The 26,849-nt window shown below is 37.0% G+C and overlaps 1 protein-coding gene across 1 annotated transcript in view; it reads left to right on the plus strand.

Annotated features, from left to right (window-relative positions):
- The first annotated feature begins 3,297 nt into the window (after positions 1 to 3,297).
- LOC146462646 (uncharacterized) overlaps positions 3,298 to 26,849 on the plus strand; it is a 50,069-nt gene continuing 26,517 nt past the window's right edge. The window contains exons 1-14 of the mRNA XM_085085427.1: positions 3,298 to 3,367; positions 10,272 to 10,360; positions 12,592 to 12,668; positions 13,113 to 13,179; positions 14,093 to 14,178; positions 14,742 to 14,799; positions 15,446 to 15,549; positions 15,918 to 15,936; positions 19,359 to 19,460; positions 19,904 to 19,975; positions 21,569 to 21,738; positions 24,471 to 24,552; positions 25,893 to 25,974; positions 26,577 to 26,625. Of these exons, the coding sequence (XP_084941553.1) occupies positions 3,301 to 3,367; positions 10,272 to 10,360; positions 12,592 to 12,668; positions 13,113 to 13,179; positions 14,093 to 14,178; positions 14,742 to 14,799; positions 15,446 to 15,549; positions 15,918 to 15,936; positions 19,359 to 19,460; positions 19,904 to 19,975; positions 21,569 to 21,738; positions 24,471 to 24,552; positions 25,893 to 25,974; positions 26,577 to 26,625 (1,124 nt within the window). The 5' untranslated portion in view covers positions 3,298 to 3,300. The remainder of the gene's footprint in view (positions 3,368 to 10,271; positions 10,361 to 12,591; positions 12,669 to 13,112; positions 13,180 to 14,092; positions 14,179 to 14,741; positions 14,800 to 15,445; positions 15,550 to 15,917; positions 15,937 to 19,358; positions 19,461 to 19,903; positions 19,976 to 21,568; positions 21,739 to 24,470; positions 24,553 to 25,892; positions 25,975 to 26,576; positions 26,626 to 26,849) is intronic.

A 26,849-nucleotide genomic window follows, 5' to 3' on the forward strand; every position in this document is an offset into this window, starting at 1 on the left:
TCTCTTATTCAATTATTTCACGTATTACGTTCACTTGGATAAAGCCAAAATAGCAACTTCAACAACATTAAAAGCTTCATCCGATGTTAAAAAACGCTGAAAGATTTAGGTCACGTGCTAGGCAACCAAAATTGTTCACATGTATCAAGTTTCATTTGGCAAGAATACGATGCGAGAAAAAAATTACACAGGTTCTCGGAAGATAAACTGGACGCTTTTTTGTCGATTGGCAAGCCCTTAGCATTTCAAAATCAACTAATGGCTTCGAGCAGATTTCGCCGCCATCTTGATTTTTCATGATAGAGCGGGCTCAATTATAACCTACGGCTACACAGTTAACTGTTGTATTGACAAATCATGTAATCAGTGGAACATACCCATTATTATTACCTAAACCAGCTCCCTGACATTTTAAGCTTAGTTCTTTAAGTTATTTCAGGGAGCTGGTAAGCCCTTAGCATTTCAAAATCAACTAAATGTATTAATAACTTTTCAATCGGGGTAATAAAGTCTTGTTGTTGTTGTTGTTGTTGAGAATAACTAGTGCTAATGGCTTCGAGCAGATCTCGCCGCCATCTTGATTTTTCATGATAGAGCGGGCTCAATTATAACCTACGGCTACACGTAGGCTACGCATTGGAGAACTGCTGTATTGTTAATTTTAGACCCTATAAAATACGTTCTTAGGGCAGTTAGTCGGGTAGCAGGGATTTTGGTGGGCGAAAATGTATTGAAACCGTTCTTACAGTAAACTTTCGCCCACGAAAGTCCCTACCACCCGACTAACTGCCCCTGGGTCTCCGAGGATGGTGATGTTCAAAACTGACATGTAAATTTCAATACTCCGTTCAAATTTCAAAAATACCGGTCACGCGTGACGTGAATTGACTGTAATACAGTTATCACTATTTGCCTCTGCATTCACGAGTTGGTTCACAGGAACCTTTGATCAATTTTGCCACCAATCTTATCTAAACGTTGGCTGCTGCTGCCGGTAGCAAGAAGGCTTGCATCCCAGACTAGAAAACTATTTATCTTATTAAAGTAAAACCAGATATAAACAGGTTTGGAAGCGTACTGATTTTCTTAAGGCGAAGCCTAAGTTAGACTTTGTTTAAATAACTGGCCGCAAGCCTTTCCAATAATTTATTTTGATTCATATTATTTTATTTTTATAATACAATTACCCTGAAATTCGTTGTAGTTAAAAAAACACTGCTTTTTCCTATCTTCTTCATGTTGTTTTACAATTTATTTACCACGCGTTGAACCCCGCTTTACAGGGACCCCGCTTAATAAGGACACTCGTCCTTATGGACAGTCTTGGAGCCGCTCCATACTTAATAAGAGGGAGTTTAAAAAGCTTTTACGGCGACGGCAACGAGAACGTCACAAAACAATAGGATTTAGTGAGAAAAATGAAGGCTCTGTACGTGCGTTATAAATTTTGGTACATTTCTCCTCCGCGCTCGGCAAAAAAACAACGTGAAGTGACCAAATTCAAGGTTTTGTGGAAAACGTGAGTATATGACGGCAAATTTGTCATTCTCTGTCTCAACTTGCATTGGAAGCCGTTCCTACCAATTCTGTTACTGGATAGTTCGGCCACATTGTATAAGTGCAACGAATTGGAATAATTGCGAAGTAGCAAAAGTAACGCGAACTTATATTTTCAAGCGACGTTTTCGTTGGCGTTGCCGTCGTGGTTTCTTAAAGTCCCTAAGAACATTGTAATACGGACACTTTTTCTGGTCCCAAAGGTCTCTGTAATAACGGTATTTGACTGTATCAGTCATGTTTTCAAGAGATATATTTCCTAAGGCCGGCGACACACCTACCTATAGCCATAGCTTCATAGTGGGTGCTAAATAAATACAAGATGTATACAATATAGCTAATTACAAAGCAACCGAAATATGTAGTGAACTAAATAGCTTAATAGCTTAACAATTACAAGCTGAAGCAGGGTATATTTATAACGAGTAGTATAGAGCTCTTTAAAACAGATTCACAACAAAAGGAATAATTAAACCACCGCGGACGTTTATATTGCCGCAAACGCTGAACAAACTGAAAAAACTCTCATCTTGTTGTAAAAACTTACTTTGATTGAAAGACTGAAATAGAAACAGCAGCTAGAAAAACGGTTACAAAACTCATTGGAACGTTATGTGGGTTGAGTTTGTTGTTGGGTCTCGTCCTTGCTCCAAGAGATTTTTCCAAATTCCAATTCGATCTGGAATCTGAGGGCCACAGGTTTGTCAGTCGCAATAGACTGTCACCCTCGTTAAAAAAGTTGACCTTAAAAAATGTTAATTTATTTGTATTTTTTTTTTCATTGTTCTCATGTGATTTGATACACAAAATTCTATTCAAAAAGCGTATAAAGGTATCCTACAAAACTACGGCAGTCTCTGTTCCATTACGTAGAAGCAAATACACTAGGTCTGTTGTAACTGCAAAAACTAATTTAATAAGGTAACGACGAATACAAAATCTTAGTTAAACGAACAGAGTTCAGCAATATTTCAAATCAAACAAAACGTCAAAACAAGAGAAAATATGCAAATAAAAAAAATGCGAAAGGCAAACACAAGTGAGAGCCTATTGTGTTAAAAAATAAATGCTTGAGCAAACAGTTCAAGGAGTGTTAGGAACCAATTTATATTATGTCAGTGCATATGATCAAGTTTCCTAGTTAAATTCTGCTTAACATATATTTTTTTCTCGTAACATTCCAACCCCCAGCCCGCTATGTATGCTTTGAATATTTGAGTAGCAAAGAAGTAAAGTGGGTCAACACACAAAACTTCCAACTGTCCCTAGTAAACAAACGGCAAATGGCGGCAAAGTGTGTTTGAGAACCAGAGGAAGTTAAGAAAATAAAAAAAATATTTTCTTATTTTTGGTGTCAGGCGTTAATTTTTATTGCATTTTAGAGCTAAATAGGCATTATTTTCCAACCCTACTTTCGAATGGTCAGTTAAAGAAAACAATATGGTATTGTCTGTATAAGGACTATAGTACTAATGCTTGCTCATAATTTTACCTTTAAGTTGCAATTAGGGTTATTATTTGAGAAGCATGTAGTGTGCAACTTTTTGTACTTTTATCATTCTGATTGGCCATGTTTCGATCAGAACATGTTACAAATTCGAAAATGACAAAGGGAGACAATATTGCTTTGTGTTTGCAACCAGGGTTACACTTCTCTTTCGGAAATTATTTCACAAATTATGTCTTTTCATTGTTTAAAAGAGTAGAAGACTCAAAAGCAAATCACAGCTAGTAGCGGCAGCCATGACGGCAATGTTGATCGCTTGTGCGTCTGCACTGTTTGCAAACTGTGTCTTCCTCGCATTTGTAGGTAGGTCAGTCTACTTGAGGTTATACAGTGGGTCCTTGCTTTAACGAACCTCTATATAACGAAGTCCTCGGAAAGTATAACGATATTCTCCAGGCCTTTTAAAATGTATGGAACAGAACCTCGATATAACACACTTTGTTAAATCGAAGTTCCCCAGTAATGTTTATCTGAGTGCGTGGGATACCAAACTTTAACGTCGTCATTAGTTTAAATCCTTGTACCGAGTCTACCTCGTAGAGGTTAAAGTTAGACACGACGTATAAAGATGATTTAGTTAAGCTTAAAAAACCCGGGCCCCTTGCCCCTCGCTTGCGATTTTCGCCGGCGATTAAATTCTTCGCGATCGACGTATAAAATCGCCAGGTTTGTCGCAGGCTTTACACAAGAAACTGTAAGTTAAGGCTGCGTTGAATAAAAGCACAAAACTGCAAGTTACGAGACTTGATAGTAAACTGGTTTAAACAAGTTTAAGTAAGGAGATCGATGGTCTCGTTCCAATGCTTTATCGTGATTATCGCGCGAGCGAGCCGTGCTTCTAGCCGATGCTTGAGACAAAGTTTGAGATCGTTTTTTTTTTTTTTTTAACTATTGGCTTTGCCTTTATGATACAAAAAAAAATCACAATCAGTATGTAGACGTTGGCAGGGACATCGCAACAGCTAAGTAGCCAGTAACTGCTGGCCCATAAAAAATATATATGTAAAAGAAAGAAAAAAAACACATCACATGCAGCACATTATTGGTACGTATAGAAATCTTTTGCAGTTGCATTTCAAACAGATGTTTTTAAACGTTCGAGGGTTGTCCGGATATTAGTTCATTCTGACAGCACGAGAGTAGTAGTCATAGAGGAGAGATTTGAAACTAGTAAGAGAAGAATTAGCTAAGTCCACTCTGCCAGTGAGTAAGCTCCAGATTCTGGTTGTTCTAATAAGAAAAGATTTCTGATATGTTGTAGTTCTACATCTCTTGGGGACAGAGATAGGAAATCTAGTAGCAGATGTTCGAGTCGTTCTAGCGCTTTCGCGCACGATGGGAACAACGGAGGGACTAAGGTGGACTAGGTTATGCTTAGCCTTGTAAAAAAATACCAAGTCTAGGAGCTCATGCCAATAACATACAGGAAGTCTGTCAGCGGGTGACGTCATATTCAACCACGCGCGCCAAAGACGACTTGGCTTGTCCAAGTTGTTAGATTTCTGATCAATCTTCCCAACATTTAACGGCTTCAGTTTTGAGGTTTGATGTCGTAGCATTGCTGGTAACTTTCATACTCTAACATTTTTTTTTAATGAAAGTTACGACATATTTTAAAGTAAACATGTTTCGGATGAAACTTCTTCATTACAGAACCCTATAGTGCGTGCAAAATAAATACAAGAAGTATACAATATAGCTAATTACAAAGGAACCGAAATATGTAGTGAACTAAATAGATTAATAGCTTAACAATTACAAGCTGAAGCAGGGCATATTTATAACGAGTAGTATAGAGCTCTTCAAAACAGTTTCACAACAAAAGGAATAATTGAACCATGGCGGACTTTTATATTGCCACGAAAGCTGATCAAACTGGAAAAACTCCCATCTTGTTGTAAAAACTCGCTTTCATTGAAAGACTGGAATAGAAACAGCAGTTAGAAAAACAGTTACAAAACTCATTGGAACGTTATGTGGGTTGATTTTGTTGTTAGTTCTCTTCCTTGCTCCAAGAGATTTTTCCAAATTCCAATTCGATCTGGAATCTGAGGGCCACAGGTTTGTCAGTCGTAATAGACTGTCACCCTCGTAAACAAAGTTGATCTTTGAAAAAGTTGATGTATTTGTATTATTTTTCATTGTTCTCATGTGATTGGATACACAACATTCTATTCAAAAAGCGTAAAAAGGCTAGTACAGCTACAAAACTACGAGAGTCTCTGTTCCATTGCGTGAAAGCAAACACACTAGGTCTGCTGTAACTCAGTGTAAAACTAATTTAAAGACCTTCCTGAAAATCCATTGCATTAACGTGTGAGTCAGTCGGTAAAGGCGACTGTGGAGGTGTATGCCAAGTTTGAGGCTGAGGAGGAGCGTTGTCGTCATTGGCTGGTCTAGCATCAGCAGTTGGTCCAAACAAATCGCCATCCTGGCGGTAAGGCCTTGAAAACCAGAAAGATCCAGCACAGCTGGTGGTTCTATTGGCGAATACTCTGTGATGCTAAAATTAATTGAGCGCTCTATCATTGGAGTATCCGAAACTACTTGATCGTCTGGTTGATGTGAATTGTTATCACTAACACGGGCATGTGTAACTTGATCAGGGTTAGACATGCTGTGAACATCAGTAGCTTCGTCGCCTAAAAACATGTTAACAGCTGTGTGGAAACTGGGATTTGTAAATTGTAAATTGTGTGGAAAACTGTCATCATTTGTTTGTAAAAACGCGTTTTCATCTGAAGGATTCAAGTTACTTGCGAAATTTTCAGTAAATTCTTCTGTGTCATCATTTAGTCCACTTGATAAATCGATATTGGAATTTTGTATTTCCTCATGTTGAATTTGAGTGTCCACTGGAAAATCGGCCGTACTTTCTGCAATGTGTATTGACGGCGTATTTGAATAATTCAGAATTTTGCTTGTATCAACGTTATGGCCAAAAACTGGAATATCTGTATCCTTAATTGAATCCTCTGTATGTGTGATTTCATCATAATAATCCGTCATAAACTTATTTGTTTGGGTCGCAGTAGCTTCATTTGTCAATGCAATAGTTAGTCTGATGGCCAAATGTTGGTAGGTATAACAACATTTTCATTTTCAATAATTTGTCTGCTCAAGTACTAGACATCTTCTGTTTCGTAAATATAATTGTGGCCATTTTCATCGTTATTTTGGTTATTGGGATTTGAATTAAAGTGCACATTTTCATATGTATTTGTATTTAAGTGGACATTTTCATCTTGTTGAACAACAATTGCATCAGTTTGGTTTTCAACATGTTCACTAATAACATCGTCTCCAGTTGCAACGTCGCACTTTTGAGGCAACTGTAAATTGGCCAATGTATTACCCTGAGAAAAACTGTACAAGTAGAATGCAAAACGGTACTGGCATCAGGTTGACTATAACTGTGTGGATTAGGAGTTCCCGGGTTAACTACATGATTCGAAATAGACAAGCGTGAGTCAGCGGTTCCCACATAAGAAGGATTAGATAAATGATAAATATAGTGGAAAAGAATTTAGCTGATTATCCTTGGACCAATTATTGTTGTTAGCAATGCGTGTAAAAGAATCAAAGCAAGTTAATGCATCAACAGCAGGATTTCCATCAAAAACGTCCAGTTTAATGCCAGTTGAGCTAGGTTTCTTGTCTATGCGTGTTTTAATGTTAGTTAAGTGTGCTCGCTGAGTATGGATTCCTTAGCCATCTCTTCTCGTAAGTTATTGCACATTTCAGTGAACATTGCTTGGAAAGCTTGTTGTTGTTGACTTCATTCACGTTGTCAGTTTGTGTATGGACCGATTCGCTGTGGGAGACGCGTAAGCATATACTAGTATCAGTGTGGGTCTGTGAAGCTGATGCGATCTTTTGTTTGGTTTGAGAGAGAGTGACGATTTTTTTAGGAGAAACAGGTTTATGCATGCACTGAGATTAGGCTACGTGTAAAGTAAATGTTAAAGAGATAACTAAACTAGCTAGGAAGACGCCGTACATAATGAATGGAAATGTGCCTGGCTTTTCCTGCTGGTCCTGACTAGTCCTGGCGCTGTCCCATTGTCCTGTGCTTTAACAAAACTGCAAAGTAACGTAGAAAACCAAAGAAAACGAACAGCTTAACGTCCAGCAGTTCGCCGCAGTTGAAGTCGGGCAAAACGGCACTCTAAGTGGCGAATTTGTACGTTCAACTGTTGAATTTCGAGCACTCGCAGAAGGGAGCGCGGTGGGCATAGTGGTCCGTTAGGTACAGGAAAACCTCGTCCACGGCCACTTATCCACGTACGGAAATCTAGTACCCGGTTCTGTTCACCAGCTTGTTGAAAGAGCCTATTACGGGGAATTAGCTGTGTTCACTTCAACAAATGGAGAAACGTCTTGGGGTTAAAATAGTTAAAGGAATTTTATTTGGTGTTTGGACTTATTACAAATTGTATTTCGGTTTGGGAAATATCACAGAAAAAGACCAGTTGACTCATTTCCTTCGTTACGCAGCTCTCCAGAGATAATACCTTGTAGTTCTCCTGTCATGAATTCGGTATGAGCAGCTGTACGTTTCCGCAGAATCACCTGCAATAGCCAAGATATGTTTAATTAAGTTTCCCACAAATCATAACACCTTGTTTACCTTACCGTGATGAGTTTTTGCTCAACTTTACCTTTCGTCGGTCCTTTCCAGGAAATAGCTATTGCTCTTGTTTTTAATGATTTTTAGTAGAGTTTCTAGCGTTCTTTTACCGAATTCATGGTAGTTGACGTTAATTTTAAAGATGAAGATATCTAAGTAACAATATCTGTAATTTTAAGGTGTTTTTGAAAGTAAATACTTTAATCCTAAAGTAATCCTGCTATCAACCACGTACTGAATATTTAATTTGAGCTCTACGTTTTGTTTACCACGTACTCATTTAATTTATAGAAACGTTTAACCAATCATTTTCGATGAAGAAGGCTAACACCTTAAACGAATCTACTACTTGTACAATTTTTAAACAACAACTTTTAGTGTTTTTCAGATTATCGTTGTGAGACCTTACTGTATAAGCTTGGACTTTGTAATTTTTATATTGCCTTCCCTGTTTTGTATTTACTGGACAACTCAAGCTCCATGGTGATATCTTAGTAAAATATTGTCTTTAGCTCAGCTAACAGATCGAAGACATGGATACAAAATAAGTTTCTTGTAGCCAATCACAGTAGGCTTGCGCAAGATTTAATTTATGTTGAGCAGGTGGTTGTCGAGTCAGTATAAAAATGAGTGCTATCTAGTGTAGCAGAATTGAGTGTAAAGCAGAAGTGAGCTGACTTCGTACAAGTCCAATAAAGTTCAAGAAGAGTCAGTGAAGCAGACGTTTCTCCATTTGTTGAAGTGAACCCAGCTAATTCCCCGCAATAGGTTCTTTCAACACGAAGTCTCAACAAGGTAATGACAAATACAGAATCTTAGTTAAACGAACAGAGTTCAGCAATATTTCAAATCAAACAAAAAGTCAAAACAAGAGAAAATATGCAAATAAAAAGGAGCGGAAGGCAAACACAAGTGAGAGCCTATTGTGTTAAAAATTGAATGCTTGAGCAAACAGTTCAAGGAGCGGTTTGGAACCAATTTATATTATTTCAGTACATATGATCAGGTTTTTCAGTTAAATTCTGCTTAACAGTAACATATATTTTTTCTCGTAACATTTCAACCCCCAGCCCGCTATGTATGCTTTGAATATTTGAGTAGCAAGGAAGTAGAGTGGGTCAACACACAAAACTTCGAACTGTCCCTAGTAAACAAACAATTAATGTAATTCAAAATATTTTCTTATTTTTGGTGAGGCGTTAATTTTTATTGCATTTTAGAGCTAAATAGGCATTATTTTCCAACCTTATTTTCGAATGTTCAGTTCAACAATATGGCATTGTATGTATAAGAACTATAGTGCTTGCTTGTTCTTAATGTTACATTCAATTCGTAATTAGGGTTATTATTTGAGAGGCATGTAGTTTGCAATTACTTTACTTTTATCATTGTGATTGGCCATGTTTCGATCAAAACATGTTAAAAATTCGAAAATGACAAATGGAGGCAATATGGCTTTGTGTTTGCATGCAACCAGGGTTACACTTCTCTTTCGGAAATTATTTCACAAATTATGTCTTTTCATTGTTTAAAATAGTAGAAGACTTAAACGCAAAGCAGATCACAGCTAGTAGCGGCAGCCATGACGGCAATGTTGATCGCTTGTGCGTCTGCACTGTTTGCAAACTGTGTCTTCCTCGCAGTTGTAGGTAGGTCAGTCTACTTGAGGTTATACAGTGGGTCCTCGCTTTAACGAACCTCTATATAACGAAGTCCTCGGGAAGTATAATGATATTCTCCAACCATTTTTAAATGTATGGAACAGAACCTTGATAAAACAAACCAGTTTCCCACTTTCCACTTTAATATGTTCATCTAAGTGAGTGGGATGCCAAACTTTAACTACGTCATTAGTTTAAATCTTTGGACCGAGTATTTCAAAGAGGTTAAAATTAGACACGATGTAAAAAGATAACTTATTGAAGCTCAAGCTCGGGTCTCGGTAGGAAGCCATTTCTTGTGTAATGTGAGTTGTGTGTTCGCCTTTGAAACGAGCATACTACGAAAGTCGTTGGTAAGCTACAGTTTAATGTCGGCTTGTACTAAACCTTGTCATAACGTCTGTGATCCCCAATGGTGATCAGCATCGAATTTCCCATAACAATATCACTACTCGTTTTTATTTATTTAATTCAATATTTATCCAGGGGCATCCAATTTAGCAGAGCTAGTTTAAATGGAGTCCTGACACAGCACAAGACAAAACATTGAAACATAAAAAAACTAGACAAATAATTAAGTTATTAATGCAGCATGTACCGTACTAGGCGTTAGTGCTTGGACAACAGAAAAGATAAGTTACCTTCCTGTTTGAACAAATTCAGTTCTATATAGTACCATATGGACGTCAGTTTATAAGTGAAAAGTGAGAGTATGTGTCTTTAATATGCCCTCATATTCTTTTATAGTGTCCTTAATAACTGTGAAAACTACTCCTTAATTGTCTCTCTCTAACATGCTTGCTGGCTAATTTCTCTGCTTTACATTTTGGTTTTGATTTATATTTATTTCACTGGACGAAATAAGTTTAGTTAAACTTAGTTTAAATTAGCTCTAAAGTTTGTTTTCAATTCACAGAAGGACATTCGGAAAATAATTATCACATAACTTACCCGGAGAGGATTGATGGAAGGCGAGCAAAACGAGATCTCTCAACCTCGGGAAAGGTCAGTTTGCAGTTAATTTTGTAAAGCAAATATTTCTGCCAAAAGGTGAAAGAAAACGTGGGCTTTAAGAATTGTGTTCGCAACATTCGGATAGCTTGCTTGTCACACGCAGAAATGGGTCGAAGAAGAAAATATTCCATTTTTCGAGCCAATAATTTTTTGGCATACAATGCCAAATTTTGCACAAACATAAAGCATATCATAGAGAGATTTACTAATTGAGAAAATCTAAAAATCAGAAATTCTCTATTCTGCACGACAGGTGGACACACACTTTCCGCCCGCAATAATTTGAATTTTACATTTCATCGAATTTTAAGCAGATTATTCGCGAAATTTTAAAAATTCAGCGTAGTGACTATTCAAGGAATACTTATGGTATTATGCAGTTTTTCATACCGTGAAATATTTTCCGAGTTTCTTAAAAGCGTCACGATTATTTGAATGAAGGTAGTTTTAACATTTAGCGAGAAAGCAGATAAGGGCGGGAAGCAGGGACGTCGAGTGGACGCCTTTCAGTTGCCTAGTTATTTTTAAACCAAATTCGAGGTGTATGATAATCGGATGAAACACTCTTTCAGATTTTTGATATAGCTTCTTAAACCATTAATAATTATTGGAGACATAAAAAGCGCACAAAAGTTCCCCAAATTTTTGATAATTAAGATCACTTTACCAAACCCCCTTCACGGTATTGATTTCTTTTGTTTTCTCTTCCTAAATTATCATTGAGTTGGAGAATATAATTTTCGCTCCCGTGTTGTCGCTAGGGCGCCGCGTTCCTCTATTGCAATCAAAAACAGCACTGAGTCTGGATCGGTTACCAGAAGAACAGAACTGCCACTTCTAACTCTCGTTCAGTTAGCTTTTTACTGAAGTTAGGTTGGTTTCTATTGAATTTTATTGATTTTATCTTTTATTTATTTTAACATGTTTTGTTAAAGCCATTGTAAATTTTTGCATGTGTTTTAGGATTAGTCTTATTTCCTATGATGTGCAGTGCACTAGTCTTGATCATTTTATGGAAAGTCGCGCTATATAAATTTTTATTATTATTTTTATTATTATTATTATTATTATTATTATTATTATTATTATTATTATTATAATTAAAAATAAAATCTTTCTTTATTATAATATTCCAAGCAAAATTGATATTTACAAGTTAAAAGTAGAAAAAAGAGCTATTAAAACCTATTTACAATTCAATATTTAAAATTCATTTCGATTAAAAAAAAATTATTATTATTATTATTATTATTATTATTATTATTATAATTATTATTATTATTATTATTATTATTATTATTATTATTATTATAATAATAATTATTATTATTATTATTATTATTATTATTATTATTATTATTATTATCGTCAAAAAGCAGCTTTAGCTATAGTGGTGTGGTACTCTGGAATAACTTCTATTTGCGGCAGGCAGAATCACTAAATGACTTTTGTCATCAGCTATACTCGTGCAGCCTCTAGCGACTAATTATATTCCTTGAAACAAGACATCCATGTAAAGCAGTATTTTTTTCTTTTTAAGGTAGTTTGTAAATCTTAGAGTAAAAGTTTATAGACAGTATATTTAGAATAGTTTTCATAAATTTTTATTCGATACTGGTGAATTTATAACGAGGAAAGTTATCCATCTATGCTCCCCAATCCAATCCAATATTTTTACTGAATGCGTCATTGTAGCCCGGCGCCCCTTTCCCCATCCCCCACTGTTCGCCCCTCGCCTCTTGCTCTTTGCCCAATTCGTCCGTCGCTTCTCGTCCGCCATCCCTCTCGCATTGCACTCAAGTTTTACAATTGCTTATTACCTTAAGTGACTGTCATTGTGAAGGATTTGCATTTAGAAGAAGTTCGACTTTACTGAGAGCCAAGAAAATCGATTCCCAAATAAGTATTTCCCAGTAACATCAAGGTTACCATTTGAGACTTGACAAGCCTGTCCGGCCGGAGAAAACACGCGTCATGGAATTCGGTAAAAAAAATACCACATCGATGTTTTGGAATATTGTTCACTTCTAGAGCAATACGGTATCAATGGATGGCAAAATAACTCCAGTTCAAAGCATCAAGGGTGTTGCACTGTGTCATGTATTTCCACAGTGGGAGTGGGGGAGACTAAGGGGGGTGGGAAGAGGGGTGGAGGGGAAAGAAAGCGTAGAGCTTAAAGACAATTTACCTTACAGGACTCACGTTTTGCTCCGTTGTTTTAGGGCGGCCACTTGGATGAGGCGTCCTATCGGTTGAAAGCTCTCGACAAAGACTGGACCCTGGATATCAAGAAAAATAAGTACGTGAACATATCATTCTTCCCGCATTCTTCCACTCATTCAATCAACTAACAAACATTTTAATTCGATTAATTTCTTTTAGAGAACTCTAAGCTCTCAATGCAATATGTTATCGCCAAGATTATTTTATATAATATTATGTAAACGGAGAAACAAATAAAGAAATTATTCTCGTTATTCGGTGGATTGCCTGAAAATTTCCTTGCTCAAAACATACAGCTGGTACTAAATGTTGCAGGACAGACTTTGGAAAAATTGACAGCTATAGTGTCCATAATGAAATGACTGGCGCCTAGTCCAGGCCAAGGATACTTTTATAGCGTGGGTCCGTATTTAAATAGCAGAACTCGTGATCGATGCCAGTTCGAATTTGGGACTTTGTAGATGTTTTATTTGGCGAGTCTTAAGCACTAGGCTCGTGATCGATTCTTTTTTCTTTGCAGAGAGCTCATTTCTCCATCCTTTGCCATGCGTACGTTTGCTAACGATGGATCGGAAATTATGCATCAGGTAGCTAATACATGTATTCAAAACCTTATTAATTATTCATAAGCCCATTGACCTTTCATAAAGTCGATAATACATCACGTGCAGTGACTTTATATCGATAAACCTCTTCCTTATTAGTATGCGGTGTCTTATCAGCTGAAAAAACACTCCTCATTAGCATACAGTGTTTTTCTCGTATGCTAATTTCCAACGTTTACAAAACGATAATTGTTATGAACTCTATTGACACACCCTTTTCCAGGAATTTTTTTGAAGCCGTTCAAAAAACACGCAGCACGTATTTTATCGCGTCTAAAACCACTCGGCTGCGACTCGTGGTTTTTAAAAATCCGATAAAATACTTATGCTCCTTTTTTAAACATTACTTAACACATGAAACATATAAACTAATTATAATGTACTCGCGACACGAAGGATGTTTTGCGGTTCCACGTTCTCATCGTTGTTAGTCCTTTTCTTCTTTTTCTTCTATCTTTCATATTCGTGTTTTGTCCTATCGTTGGCTGTAATAAGACAGTTATTCCTGGTCTCTCCATTCATAAAATTTCCGGTGTCATTTCCTGGCCAGAAGCTTCTCTTTATAAGTAATCATCACGTAGAAGCCTTTATATATCAGCATTCCTTCTCGTAAAGCGGAAGGTTTTTGTTTGAACACTCGATAACTTTCCTTCACTTGCACATATATCGCTTTAGAACCAACCACTCATCTCTTCCTGAACTCTTCATAACATAAACCTGCCTGACAGCAACGTGTCCTCCTCGATTGTTATATGATCTGTATCATAAAAAAAATTAAAAGTGATGAAACTCTAAGAGCAGCGTCTATTAATTAAATAACTAATACATTCAGACTCATTGTTTTACCTTTAAATGACTAAATATCTTTCCGTGTTTCATTCGTAAACCCATGAAGGGCGTGACCGATGACTGTCATTATCAAGGAACCATCCGAGGTGTAAAGGATTCTACTGTGGTTCTTAACACTTGCAAAGGACTCAGGTAAATTTTTCTTCTTTTCTCAGAAGATAATTAACAGTAACCTCTTCCATTTGTGGAGGTGTAGTGGTGTTGTGTTTAGCGCATTGTACATCAGATTATAAAAAAAGTGTTAACATTTATAACCATGCAGAAAACAATTAGGCCACTTTGGACTTGCTTTGAACTTATTCATAGTTTTGAACATTTCATGGCGTCGTTCTTTGGTCTATTAGAGCATAGACCATAGACAACTGCCGTTGGTCTGTTTTTTTTGCAACAACATGAAAAAATACCAGCGGAATTGGCTTTTACTGACCTCGTTTTTAGTATCCGTACTCTTATGTAGCTTCGAGCCAGTCAGCGCCCAAGAACGTTGACAGTTATTGTATACAGTAGTACAGTTTCTGTGAAAGTTCGTTTAGCGTGTTCCAAACATTCAGATTATGGGGATCGGAGAGGATTAGATTCCTCAAGAGAAAACATTTTATGAAACCAAAAATAAGAAGTATGCATAATGAGTTTTGTCGGTTTTCGTGTTCTAAATTTTTTATCCTCCTACCTTTTTCATTTCTTCGTTATAACAGAGGACTAATCGATGATGGACAAGACACTTTTCACATTGTACCTGAGACAGAAAATGAAGTAGGTTGTGCAAAATAATATAAATATTCAGTACTGACCGAGTAAAAGTTTAAGAAAAACGAGAAGTTTTGATTTTTAAAGACATGTTTCGACGGCTGTTCTGTCATCTTCAGATATCGTAAATAAATACATAATATTAAGTTAATTTACAATAAGTACATAGAAATGCTAATGAGTAAGAAACTGTAACTTTAACTTTAACTGGAACCTATTTACGATTTATAACTGAAAATGATAGAAGAGCTGTCGAAACATGTCTTTTAAAGTCAACACTGCTGTCGTTTTTCTTAAACTTTTAACATGCCTTCTGCCATATCCAGACGTCTTGGCATTAACAGAATACAAGATACTAAAACACGCCAAGAAGCTTGGGAGTCTGATTTGGGGAAAACTGGTTTGTTGGACCCGATCTTAAGATTTATTAGGATCTATAACATAAGCGTAAAAATTTTAAGTAAATCTACATTGGTAAATCATAAATCTACATTGCTAAATTCAATGAGGAAAAGTTCATAAAAGGGTGTAATTTGGACCTCAGCTTATATCATGGCTGAATTTCCGTCAAACTGCTGACGTTTAGTTCAACTTGCGGTAGCTTTTTTACAGTGTAAAAATGGATTTTCTTTTCTTTCTCAATTTGTAGGAGAATGGGGCTCATAAAATTTTTCTACCCAGAGAAGAAGACAGTGATATTCACAAGCATTGTGGTAAACTAATAGACCTTTATCATGGCAATATAAGTGAAGACCAGCATTGATACTGTCGGAAAGAGCACTCAGTTTCAAATTTATTTAGCGAAAAGGCCAACGGTCTCTGTATCTTCGCTATTTTAAAAGACAAGATTCTAAAACTTGGTCAGTTTACTAATTTTAAGGTGCTCTTACCAGCAGTGTAAACTGTTTTGCATTACTGGGCCTTCATATATATTTAACATAACCATTATAAGGGATAATAGACATATAACGACCGTTGATTCTTTGTTTTTGTTGCCCACGAGTGACTGCCCAAGGTCAAACTGGATTTTGCACGCCGTAGTTTTTATTTTTTAGGTGCCTCGATATTTAATTCTTTGCCTTTATGTCTGAGAAACATTAATTCTAGATTTTTATTTAGGAAAGCTTTGGACGATTTTTATCTGTTAATTTTTACTGTAGTTCTAAATTAGTGCATGTTTTGCTTTTACTTATTTTAATTATTCGTATTTGTAAGTTTTTAATTCTTAGTCAACAGGACCCCGTTGATAACAGTATTCTATACTAAAGGGTTATCCTGTATAAATATTCGATTATTATTATTATTATTATTATTATTATTATTATTATTATTATTATTATTATTATTATTGTTGTTGTTTGCACACAGAATACAAACATGCAAATTAAACTGACTGTTTGGCTTTTTAAGACTAATGTAGATAAAATGATCGTGAATTTTTTCATACAAACCACAAGACTTTAACTCACGTAAGCCACAACTTTGTACGTTTTTAGGGCTAGCTTTTTGCCAGAACACCCAAATGTCCTATGATAATATATCATTCAAAGCATTTTTTCGTGTTTTGTTATCTGACAGTAGTTTTTAATTTGTTGTTGCTGCCTATTGATGTTGCCAAAAATGGCGGCCATGCTTTCAAATTTTCCATAATATAACTGCTCTCTAGAGAAGGGGACAAATATACTATACCGAACAGGACCCACCATACTATAAAGTAGATGGTGGTCTCTTCCTGCACCGCCTTCCTCAACCTCAAAAGATGGTGTCTTTATTGCTCAGCCACCCCTTAATCCAGTAGGAAAAAGTGACAGTGAGATTCAAGATTGACGTTTATCTGGCAAAGCTGACTCTTGCTAGCTGAATATTTTTGTATCAACCCACAATTTAAAGCCAATAACATTTTGTCGGTAATGCTCATGAGTCAGGTGGTGTCTTCAATAACCCCCCTACCTCAGACAAGGTGGTTCCTCTTCAAACAAACTTGTTATGACCAGTTCCTGCAGTTCCCTTATAAACAATCGACAAATCAGTGCTAATTGTTTAAACAGTTTATTACTGATTCTGATTTCATTAGGTGCATCCAGAGAGGCACTTGTAGATTCTCATCGTCTCAAAAGAGAAGATAGCCCTGGGCCATTTTCCAAGGTACTTTTTTTTTTTATCTAGAATTGCCTAATAGTCTTAAAGTGTATATATGAAGCAAAATCGTTTTAGGCAGTTGTAAAATATAACGTTTGAAGTGTAAGATTTCAAAGTTTGCGATATCTGGGGTGGAATTTGACGATTTTAGAAGCGCCTAAATTTGGAATATTTTAACCCGAAAAATTGTTCAAATCGCGCGGTCAAAACACCACGTCATAACATCCGCTGACATAATGTTGGGTACAATATGGCGGATAGTGGGAAAGAGAAGGTGGATGAGAGAGATATTGTATTAAAACAGTGGGAAAAAGAAGAGAGTTAGAATGCATCAGTTTCTTTCGTAATAAGAAATCAGTGAGTGTAAACAATTCACTATTGAGCCCAACATTAAGTCATCAGGAGAAAATTCGCATTTAAACGAAACTCAGACTCTAGAGACCATTTTTTGGGTTAAAGTAGTGTAACTTTCAAGGCTGTAAAATCGTCAATTTTCACCCTATACAACTCAAACTTTGGAATCTTACATTTCGTTCATTTTATTTTATAATTGGGCAAAAGTAATTTTTCCTTCATATGCACTTTATATGCTAACGTGATCGAATTTCCAAATTGTATGCGAAAAGGAAAAGATTTTCTGCACAGCCCTTACATGCCTGCCATGTTGATACTTTTTCACAAACAGCGGACGTGAATAGAGTTTAAGTCAGAAAATATAAACATAATTAATGTAAGGCTTGCTCCATTGCAGCGATTAAACTGTTGTGTTAATATAAGTAATTAAGCTGCCCTTAAGTTTGTCCGTCAACTCAGTATATATTGTCATAAAGATGACTCGGTAGGGTAAAAAGTTACTGTATCAACACACATCGCCAATGTAAGCGACGAATTCGTTGAAGTCTTGTAAGACCAAAGCTCTTCAGTAATTATTTCACTTTAAGACAAAATCAAATGAATTTCCTACCTTTTGGTGCCTGTGACATAGTGGATTTTCGTCTTCTCGTGAACCAAAAAGCAGATAAAGTTCTCGGAAATCTAAACGCAAGAGACAGTGAAATGGACAAACAACCGATTATGCAAGAGAAATGAGTCATTTACTATTTCCCAAGGGAAAACGTTTTTGCAAAGGTATAAAAATAACAAGGTTCAATCGTGACAAAGGTTGTCGCTGTTTTGATCAATGATGATCATTGTTTTTTGTTGTTGTTGTTGTTTGTTTATTGCTACTTTTGTTTTGTTTTGCTTTGTTCTTAGTCGCTTGGTAATTATTCCTGGAACATTAAACTCCTACATAGAAATAAATAAACATACTTGTCATATACCTAGACTTTCACTCAACAAAACGAACACTGTGATTGGTTGATTCTTGGTCACGTGCCCCTGATCAAATACAAATGTATCCCGACCGGGATACAATTCCGCAGTTGTTGCACTCTCGGTTTTTTGTTTGTTTGTTTTGTTGTGATTGTTGAAGACAAAGTCTGAATATATAACAAAGTACTTAATGTATGGTCCCTTGGGAAACTAGTTAGTTTTGTTTTCCCTCGAGTCCTGATGTTTCCCGAAACGAAACATCAGGACTCTTGGGAAAATATAACCATACATTAAGTGTATAATGTTTGTTAAATTTCCTTTTTTTGTGTCCTCTAAGCTTGGTGGTTAAGATGAATATTAATATCTCAAAAAAGGCCTATTCATTTGAGTTAACTTTAGTAGTCTTCGAATTTATTAGCTATAAACAAAGGTATATTGCGATTACTTTCGTAATCAAGTTTTAGCTAAATAAACTAACATCCCTAGTCAGGCTCTAATTTTGTGTTAGATGAAATGAAAAATGAAAACATCCTCTTATTTCCTACTAATAATAATTTATTGTTGACATTTTGTTCCATAGTTTTTTTTTATTGCCTTAATAAGTAACGGGGCCTTTTTTTGTTACTGCGCATGCGTTCTGCGCATCTCGTGATACTCGGGTTTGCTGTCGGTGGTGCTTGCTAATACAGGGATATTTTTGTGCGGTTTAAAACTATGCGGAGAAAGCAGAACTTAGTAAGTGCTCTTGGTATCCAAAAGGAAAATTAGGGATAACCATGCATTTTTCAGAGATAATAAAGCTTCAATTTGGCAAAAAACGCCATACATTACTTTACATTTTACTGCATTTTAGAATAATTGTTGCTTAATTATCTCTGAAAAAATACCCCATTATCCCCAATTTCCTTTCTGGATTCCAGTAGACCGTACTAAGATCTACTTTAAATTTCTCGCAAAGTCATAAACTATGCAAGAATACTTCTGTATTAGGAGGCACCGTCCTTTTAAAGTAAGCTTTTTTTTAATGTACTTTATATTTGTGGCAAATTAAAGTATGATTGTTGTTGTTGTTGTTAGTATGACTCCTTGTGTGTTTTATTCCTTTGTTTTAGGCTCGACATACCATAGCAGGTATAGATGACTTCTACATACCGTATCTGACGACAAATGAAACACGATACAATGAGCTTGCGATTGTCGTAGATCAGAGAATGGTTAGTTAAAGAAAAATTTAAACACAGTAAAGTATAGGTCTTCAGGGTCTTCACACAAAAAGTTATATTAGGGAGTGCCCCCCCCCCCCCCCCCCGGGGGATTAAACGTCACGGGGAGATACGTAGGATATTTTTGGGTAGAAAATTTTGGGAGGGATTTTGCTATCTACTAATTAAATGGTTAATCATTTAGTATTCGGTCATTTATTCCTCCATTCCGTCATAAAAAAAATAATTGAAACGAAAAACACATCAAAGGAAATAAAAACAGACTTCAGAAATAGAAAGCAGAAATTAGTTGCAACTGACATAAAAAATATGTATTATTTAAAAATGTTCAGGTTAGCGGGAAGTCAAAAGGTTCGTCAACAATATGCCTTTTTACTAACATCAAATTATTAATGCACTTGCTTCAATGTTTGTTCATTTGCTTCATCTTTAAGTATCTGAAACATGACAATGACACAGATTTCATAAAGGACCGCGTCATCACTTTGGTAAATGCCGTTGATGCGGTAAGTTGTTTTGTTGTTTTTTAAAGCGGTTTTCAGTTGAGTGTCGAAAGTAATTTCGCATTTGCTTGGTTTTGAATTATTTAGCTCTGTGATTGGTTAACAAAACTCGCGCCACTTTCTCAGCCAAAGAGAATCCAAACCAAGATCAAATGGGTTTTGGCCGCACCCGTTTTTCCGCGCTTGGCGCCAGCTACATGTATTTCCTTCGAATTCTGATTAGCTCGTTGAGTAATAACTTTGGTTTTGGTTTTACGACACTCAATTGGAAACCATTCTAAATGACCTAAAACCTTTCATGCTAGTAACTAAAATTCTGCCTCTGGTGCTTAAATGTACTTGAGCGATGACAGCACTAGAACAAAAATAACCCTGAGAGCACGAATTGACTAATCTAGCCAACTGGTTTTCCCGGCGCTTAAGTATTGCCAGATCCCAATATGACTTATGACTTACCCTCACGACGCATGCTCAAGAACACTTGCTTGAGTACTAGTAGTGCTTAAGCTATGTTGTGGTTCGGCAAGAAGAATTTTGTTAGTTTAAGTTAAGTAAGTCGAGTCACGTTAACCTAAGTTAATGCTCGAAATTTTCGGACTTCTTCGGTTTGTTCGGGGTATCTGACAATCTTCGACGGGCAGTTCTTCGTGCGGTACAAAACCTGGTTTATCCCCGTAAGCACTCATTCGTGTTTTCTAAGAAAAAATCAAGTTGAATAATAAATTTCGTTTACTTTGACTCGCCATTTGCATTTGACTCACTTGTTCAAGGTCGTTGAACGGAATAGCCAACTATAAAAGGATTAAGGCCGATGGCTGAGCATAGGAAGGAAATTGCGTTCTGCATTTGATATTCAATCAATCAATCAATCAACCAACTAACCAATAACTCATTCAATCAATCAATCAATCAATCAATCAATCAGGTCGACCTTAATCTGCAATCAGACTGGACGTTCTCCATAATTTCCTGTACCATATTCTATATTCAATTCCGCTACATTGCATCTTGTGATCACATTGTATCCTCCATAAGACAGTCTATGTACATGTAAGTTCTGGCTAGTCTGCTTTTTACCAATTAATTTCAGCCATGCAATTGTTTCCGTCATATCCAGCGCTAGCAGAGCTTGGCGTTCGTAGAAGGATACTACAAATATAGTAACCTTATCTGAACGTGGACTACTACAACGCTTTTTGCCGTTTTGGGTAGCAAATATCATTTTCTGAACTGTTCCGCTTGCTTTACTTTTACGCTGGAAGACTTGAGCCATGAAAAAAATACACCGCAAAGTTCGACATAAGCGCGCGGAAGCTAAATTCGCGTACGTCCTTACTCGCTCATGCTCGCCATGAATCTGAAGCTCTTAAACCGTCATGAATGTGGTCGTTAATTCAGTTAAATTTCCTTTGAAGAATCACATTTAGCAATCACTAATTTTTTCCTATGCACGTGAAAATCTAAACACTCGGATTACGCACATCTAATACGCATAAATCTCAGTTATACCCTTTTCGTCGTCATCATCATCATCACCATCATCATCATAATTATGGTTATTATATAATCATTTCTTGCTTCATTGTTTCTTTACAGATCTATCAGCGAATAAACATCAGGATTGTTTTTAAAGCAATGGAAATCTGGACAAATGGTGATAAGTACGAGCGAAAGATTGGAGCAGGAGATGATTTGTCCATGTTCCGGGAATATTTATCGAAAGAGTTGATACATACATTTGAGTATGATAATGCACAATTATTGAGGTAAAATCTGTTTCCAGTTATCAGGGACTCACTAATCGATGATTGCAAAATCAATTGATGGCAATCGAGTAATATTTAAAACACGGGCAGCAGTGTTTTTGCGGAATTTTTTAAACACCACGAGGCACAGCCGAGTGGTTTTAGACCCGATAAAACTCGTTCTGCGAGTTTTTTTGAACGGCTTCAAAAACGTTGCTGAAAAAGCATGTGTCAAGAGAGTTCATAACAATTATACTTTTGTGGACGTTGGAAATTAGCGTACGAGAAAAAACACCGCATACTAATAATGAGGAGGTTTTATCGGGATTTAAAACAGCTGCACGTGATGTTTTATCGACCATATGATAGGTGAATGGACTTATGAATTATGAATTAGTTTTGAATGGCTGTTAAAAGGACAGTGTCACCTATATTTAGGGTCGCTTTTAAATAGCCAAAAAATATATTTGTATCGCTAGTAACATTAAAATAATCGTCCAGTTTTGTTTCATTAACTCTGGTAGTACACAGAAACTAGTATTGATCATCTTTGGCTGCAGATGGCTAGGATGGAAATGGATTGCAACTTGAAAAATTGGCCAATATTTTCAGGTTTCTTCTGAGTCTTTGAGAAAAATGGCTAAAAGCGGATTGTATCAGTATTCTTCCACGGAGAAATCATTTCTTATTTTTCTTCCGGTGCTCAAGAGTAATTTAATGTTAGAAAAAAGGTTTTTGGGCCATATGTTGCAGCATGTTGCCAGCAGGTGTACTTTGCGCAGGTGCGTTCCGTCACCTAGAAGTTTGGTTTCTGTTAAGGTGATTCTTAACCCTCCTGGCGAAATAAAAAATTTACAAATTAAAATAGACTAGAAAAGGCGGACTTTGGAACTTCAATGTTGTTATAACGCTGTTGCGAATCATTTTGTCTCGGTCTAAGTAGAGCTAAAATATCGCTTTTATAAAGGAGCTGGACTGTGATGATTTCTGACAAGGCTGTCTTTTACACAAATTGTGGTTTAATGATCGTAAACTGCCGCTTATAAGCCCTGGGCTTATAAAACTTCGTAAGGGATTTTTGATGGGCTTATTAACAGAGGGGCTTATATCCGAGGAGGCTTACAAGCCGAATAAAAAAAAAAGTTTTTGAAACGAGCTAAAGTAGTGTTGATCAAAATATATTTTTCATTGACTGGTCAGCTTATATCCGGGGGGCGTATAATCGGATGTAATTTTTGGTTTACAGGTACATGGGGCTATAACCAAGAGGGTAGCCTGCGTAGCAGTCGTTTCCGCGCGCGAGGGCATTGGGCAAAAAGGAGCAAAAAAGTAGGAGAGGGGGGAGGGGCGGGGAAGGAAAAGAAACGCCTGCCGCTGAGCCCAGACATTTTACCGAACGCCCCCAAATGGCTTCGCTTCCTTGGGGCCTACACTGTCAAGTCAAATGTCACATGAGAACCAATCATTTTTAACTTCTGGTAAATCTCAGCGAAAACAGAATCGCAGCGGCCTCTAACTTCAAGTTGTAGTATTTTAGAAGATTTTCTCGAACTTTATGTCGCTTGAACAAAGCGTAGATAAAATTACCCAAGACAAATTTTACTTATGTTTTAGAATATCAACTCATTTGCTCACAGTTGGAATTGCAGACAGAATGAGCTTGTCCCACATGGCTAAAATAAAACTGATACTTCCTCGCGTTTCCAGGATAACTTTGTATTTCGCGTAGCGTGAAATACAAAGTCGTTCTAAATATTGAAAACTTCCTTTTCAGATCTAGGTTAGAACTGAAATTTTCCTGCAAAGTATTTACTTGAGGCCTCCTCAATCTATTTATGATTACAGAGTTTGAATAAAAATTTCTTTGTTCGTACGCGAAACAAGCTTTCAGACCAGCCATTTTTGCTTCCAGCTTTTCGTGTGTTTGAGACCGCCGACAGCCAGAACAAATTTTCTTAAATTTTTAAAAATCTCGGCTGGATTTCGGAAAACGAATACCAAAAAAGCAAAGCGCAATGAAAACTATATTTTGAGCTTGACTGAGAATTTTGATTTTGCTTGATGTTACATGTAATAGACATTCGCTCTTAAAGCAGTCCTTTGCTCCTGTTTCAACTGAATTGACGTATATCCCTGCGAAAGTAGTTTAGTCGTTTCCAAAGCAAAACAAACTCAAAATTGAAAGGACACTCGAGAGAGTTCTTTTCCGCCTCGGCCAAATTTTCATCTTTGATAAACGGTTAACCGGATGTCGTTTTGGTCTATGAGTTTGATTGACAGACGATTGGCCAATGGTAATATATCATTGCCTCCCGTTCGCTGACGAACGGCGTTCGGTAAAATGTCTGGGCTCAGCAGCAGGCGTTTCCTTTCCTTCCCCGCCCCTCCCCCCCCCCCCTACCGCTCCTACTTTTTTTGCTCCTTTTTGCCCAATGCAATCGCGCGCTTACCCCGCTTGGCTTGAAGGAAACGGAAACGACTGCTACGCAGGCTACCAGGAGGGCTTATAAACGGGGAAGCTAAGATTTGCAGTTTACGGTATCCCTTTGGGCAAAAGGACAAATTCTCTTTTGAATTAACATTGGCGTCTACACACAAACCATTTATAACGTCCCCAAATTCCGATCATTGAACCAAAGAAGACAGTTGACGTCCAGCAGGCTCAGTCTGCCGATTTGTCCACTTGTAACATAGAACGCATGCGTAGCCCGTTTTAAAATTATTTAACCTTTATCTTTTTTTCTTTACTTCAGCGAATGGCAGTGGACGGACGACGTTGCAGGCATGGCTTACGTTTATGGGATGTGTACTTCTACTTCAGCTGGTGTAAACAATGTAAGTTACACTATTTAATTGTATAAGAGGGTAGAATGCCAAATATCATTTGCAACGCATCGAGACTGCCTGCACGATAGGCATCAAAAATCTTATTTCTTGCATGACTGGTCAATCTCTTTGCAAAACTGTATTTTTTCCCTTAAAGTGCCTATGAAGCGAGAATTGTCTTTAGGTAGTTATAAAATTTACCCTTTCAAACACGGGATTTCAAAGTTTGAGATTGCTGGGGTAAAAATTGCCGATTTTGTGAGCGCTCAAAGTTGGGCTATTTGGCCTTCAAAAATGGTATTCGAATCACGCGGCCAAAATGCCAGGTAACAATTACCGCTGACGTCACGTTGGTGCCAAGTATTGCAATTCATCATGGCGGAAGAGAAGAAAGATAAGCGACAGCGAGGGCGATATTGCGTTGCTGGCGTCCGTAACAAAGAGAGTTGCCAGAATCGATCGTTCACAGAATCGCTAGACATGCTTTTCTCTTTCTACAATCCTTTTCGGCGGCAAGAACGGAATGGAAGTAAACAAACTTTTGGCACCAACGTTACGTCACAACTTGGAAGGCATAAAACTCGACCCAGTCCTCTGACCATTTTTTTTTTAAAGCAAAATAGCCCAAGTTTGAGCGTTTGTAAAATCTAAACGTTTTACCCCAGTACTCTAAAACTTCGGAATCGTATATGTTAAAGTGCAAATTTTAAAACTACACAAAAACAATTTTCGCTTCATAGGCACTTTAAGGTTTAATAACGGAAAGCGAGCGAAATAACATTTATTTGGTTGGCCATCCAAAAATTAAACGTTAAAAGCACCTTGCAGAGCTTAACATATTAAAAATAACGAAAGAAAAGCACTGAAAAAGTAAAACGAATAAATGTTAATGTTTTCTGTTTAAAACTAAATTCTGTACATTTATCTAGTTTTGTCAACTGTTACACTGATGGCTCTGGAATTCTATGCCCGTGGAATCACACATAAAATTGAAAGGGCTGTTTAATTAATTTGATATGAAGTTTAACCCAATATTCTTTCCTTTTATAGGCAGGTGAATAACATTTTGCTACTTCCCACCCCTATAAAAATGAAATGTCCTTAATCTCGGAGGTTGTTTATTTTGATGCCATTTAAGGCATAAACTGAAAATCTTATCAGCATGATCCTCAACTTATCTACTATCAATATTTTTAACCCGTATTTGGGACAAAACTGAAATCGTAACCAACCCGCAAAACGCGCTCTGAAAGGGGCTTCCCAGGGGAAACAATAACAAAGGCTTATTTGTTAATCAATACTTATCAAATTTTCATTTCTCAATTACCATGGGATTGTCTTTGTTATAGTGGATAATGGGAAGTATTATTGGGCCTTATGTTATACTGGCTCATGAGATGGGTCACAACTTTGGATTTGCACATGACTCAGGTGAGTTTCACAAAAACAGCAAAAGACACGTTTAGTGAAAATAGTGTCGGTGGTGTTGACAGTGCTGGTGGCGATGGTGGCAGTGGTGGTAGTGTTTTGGTGTTGTTGGTGGATGCATTGACGGTGATGATTGTGGTGTTCCTGTTGGTGGTGTAGGGTGGTGATATTGGTTATGGTGGTTGTATGGTGTGGTGGTTTTGCGGTGATCGGCATGTCTATGGTGGTAGTAATTGTGTTGTACGGTGGTATGGATGGTGATGGGCTGGTGATGCGGATGGTGAAGTTGCCGATAAAAATTGATAAGGAAATAGTGATACTCAGTAGAAAGCAACCTCTCGAGGGCAATAGCAGGAAACTTGAATATCTTTGATAAAAAAAGTTAAAGTTAAAGCAAACCCGATGCTTGAAAGACCTACCTACCTCGCTGGTTTCTTGTTATTTACATTTTACGATAACTGATAAGCCGGAAAGCGCTTTGGTTTTTGGTCGCTTTAATCTTTACAGCTTTAGTTAGATTGGCACCAATATCAATTAGATCATATTTGTGGTATTTTGTGATCATGTTATTGGCTTAGCTGTATCGTTATCTTTTCAATCCTTAGGCAAATGCAAATGTTTAACACCTCGAGGATGTATCATGGGCGGGCACAAGTAAGTACACAAAACTGACAAGTTATGGAAGGTATAGCTTCTACAGTAGTATGTACAAAATAGGGAGCTTAAGCAACGACGACGGCAACGGCAACGAAAACGTCACCTGAAAATATATCTTTATTTCATTTGTGTCACTTCGCGATTATTTCAACTCCCTCAACTTTTACAAAAATGGCGAATTATCCAGAGACCAAATTGGTAGAAGTAGCGTACAAGTTAAG

Source organism: Pavona decussata, unplaced genomic scaffold (assembly GCF_977016875.1).
Source record: "Pavona decussata unplaced genomic scaffold, jaPavDecu1.1 SCAFFOLD_186, whole genome shotgun sequence".
NCBI lineage: Eukaryota > Metazoa > Cnidaria > Anthozoa > Scleractinia > Agariciidae > Pavona > Pavona decussata.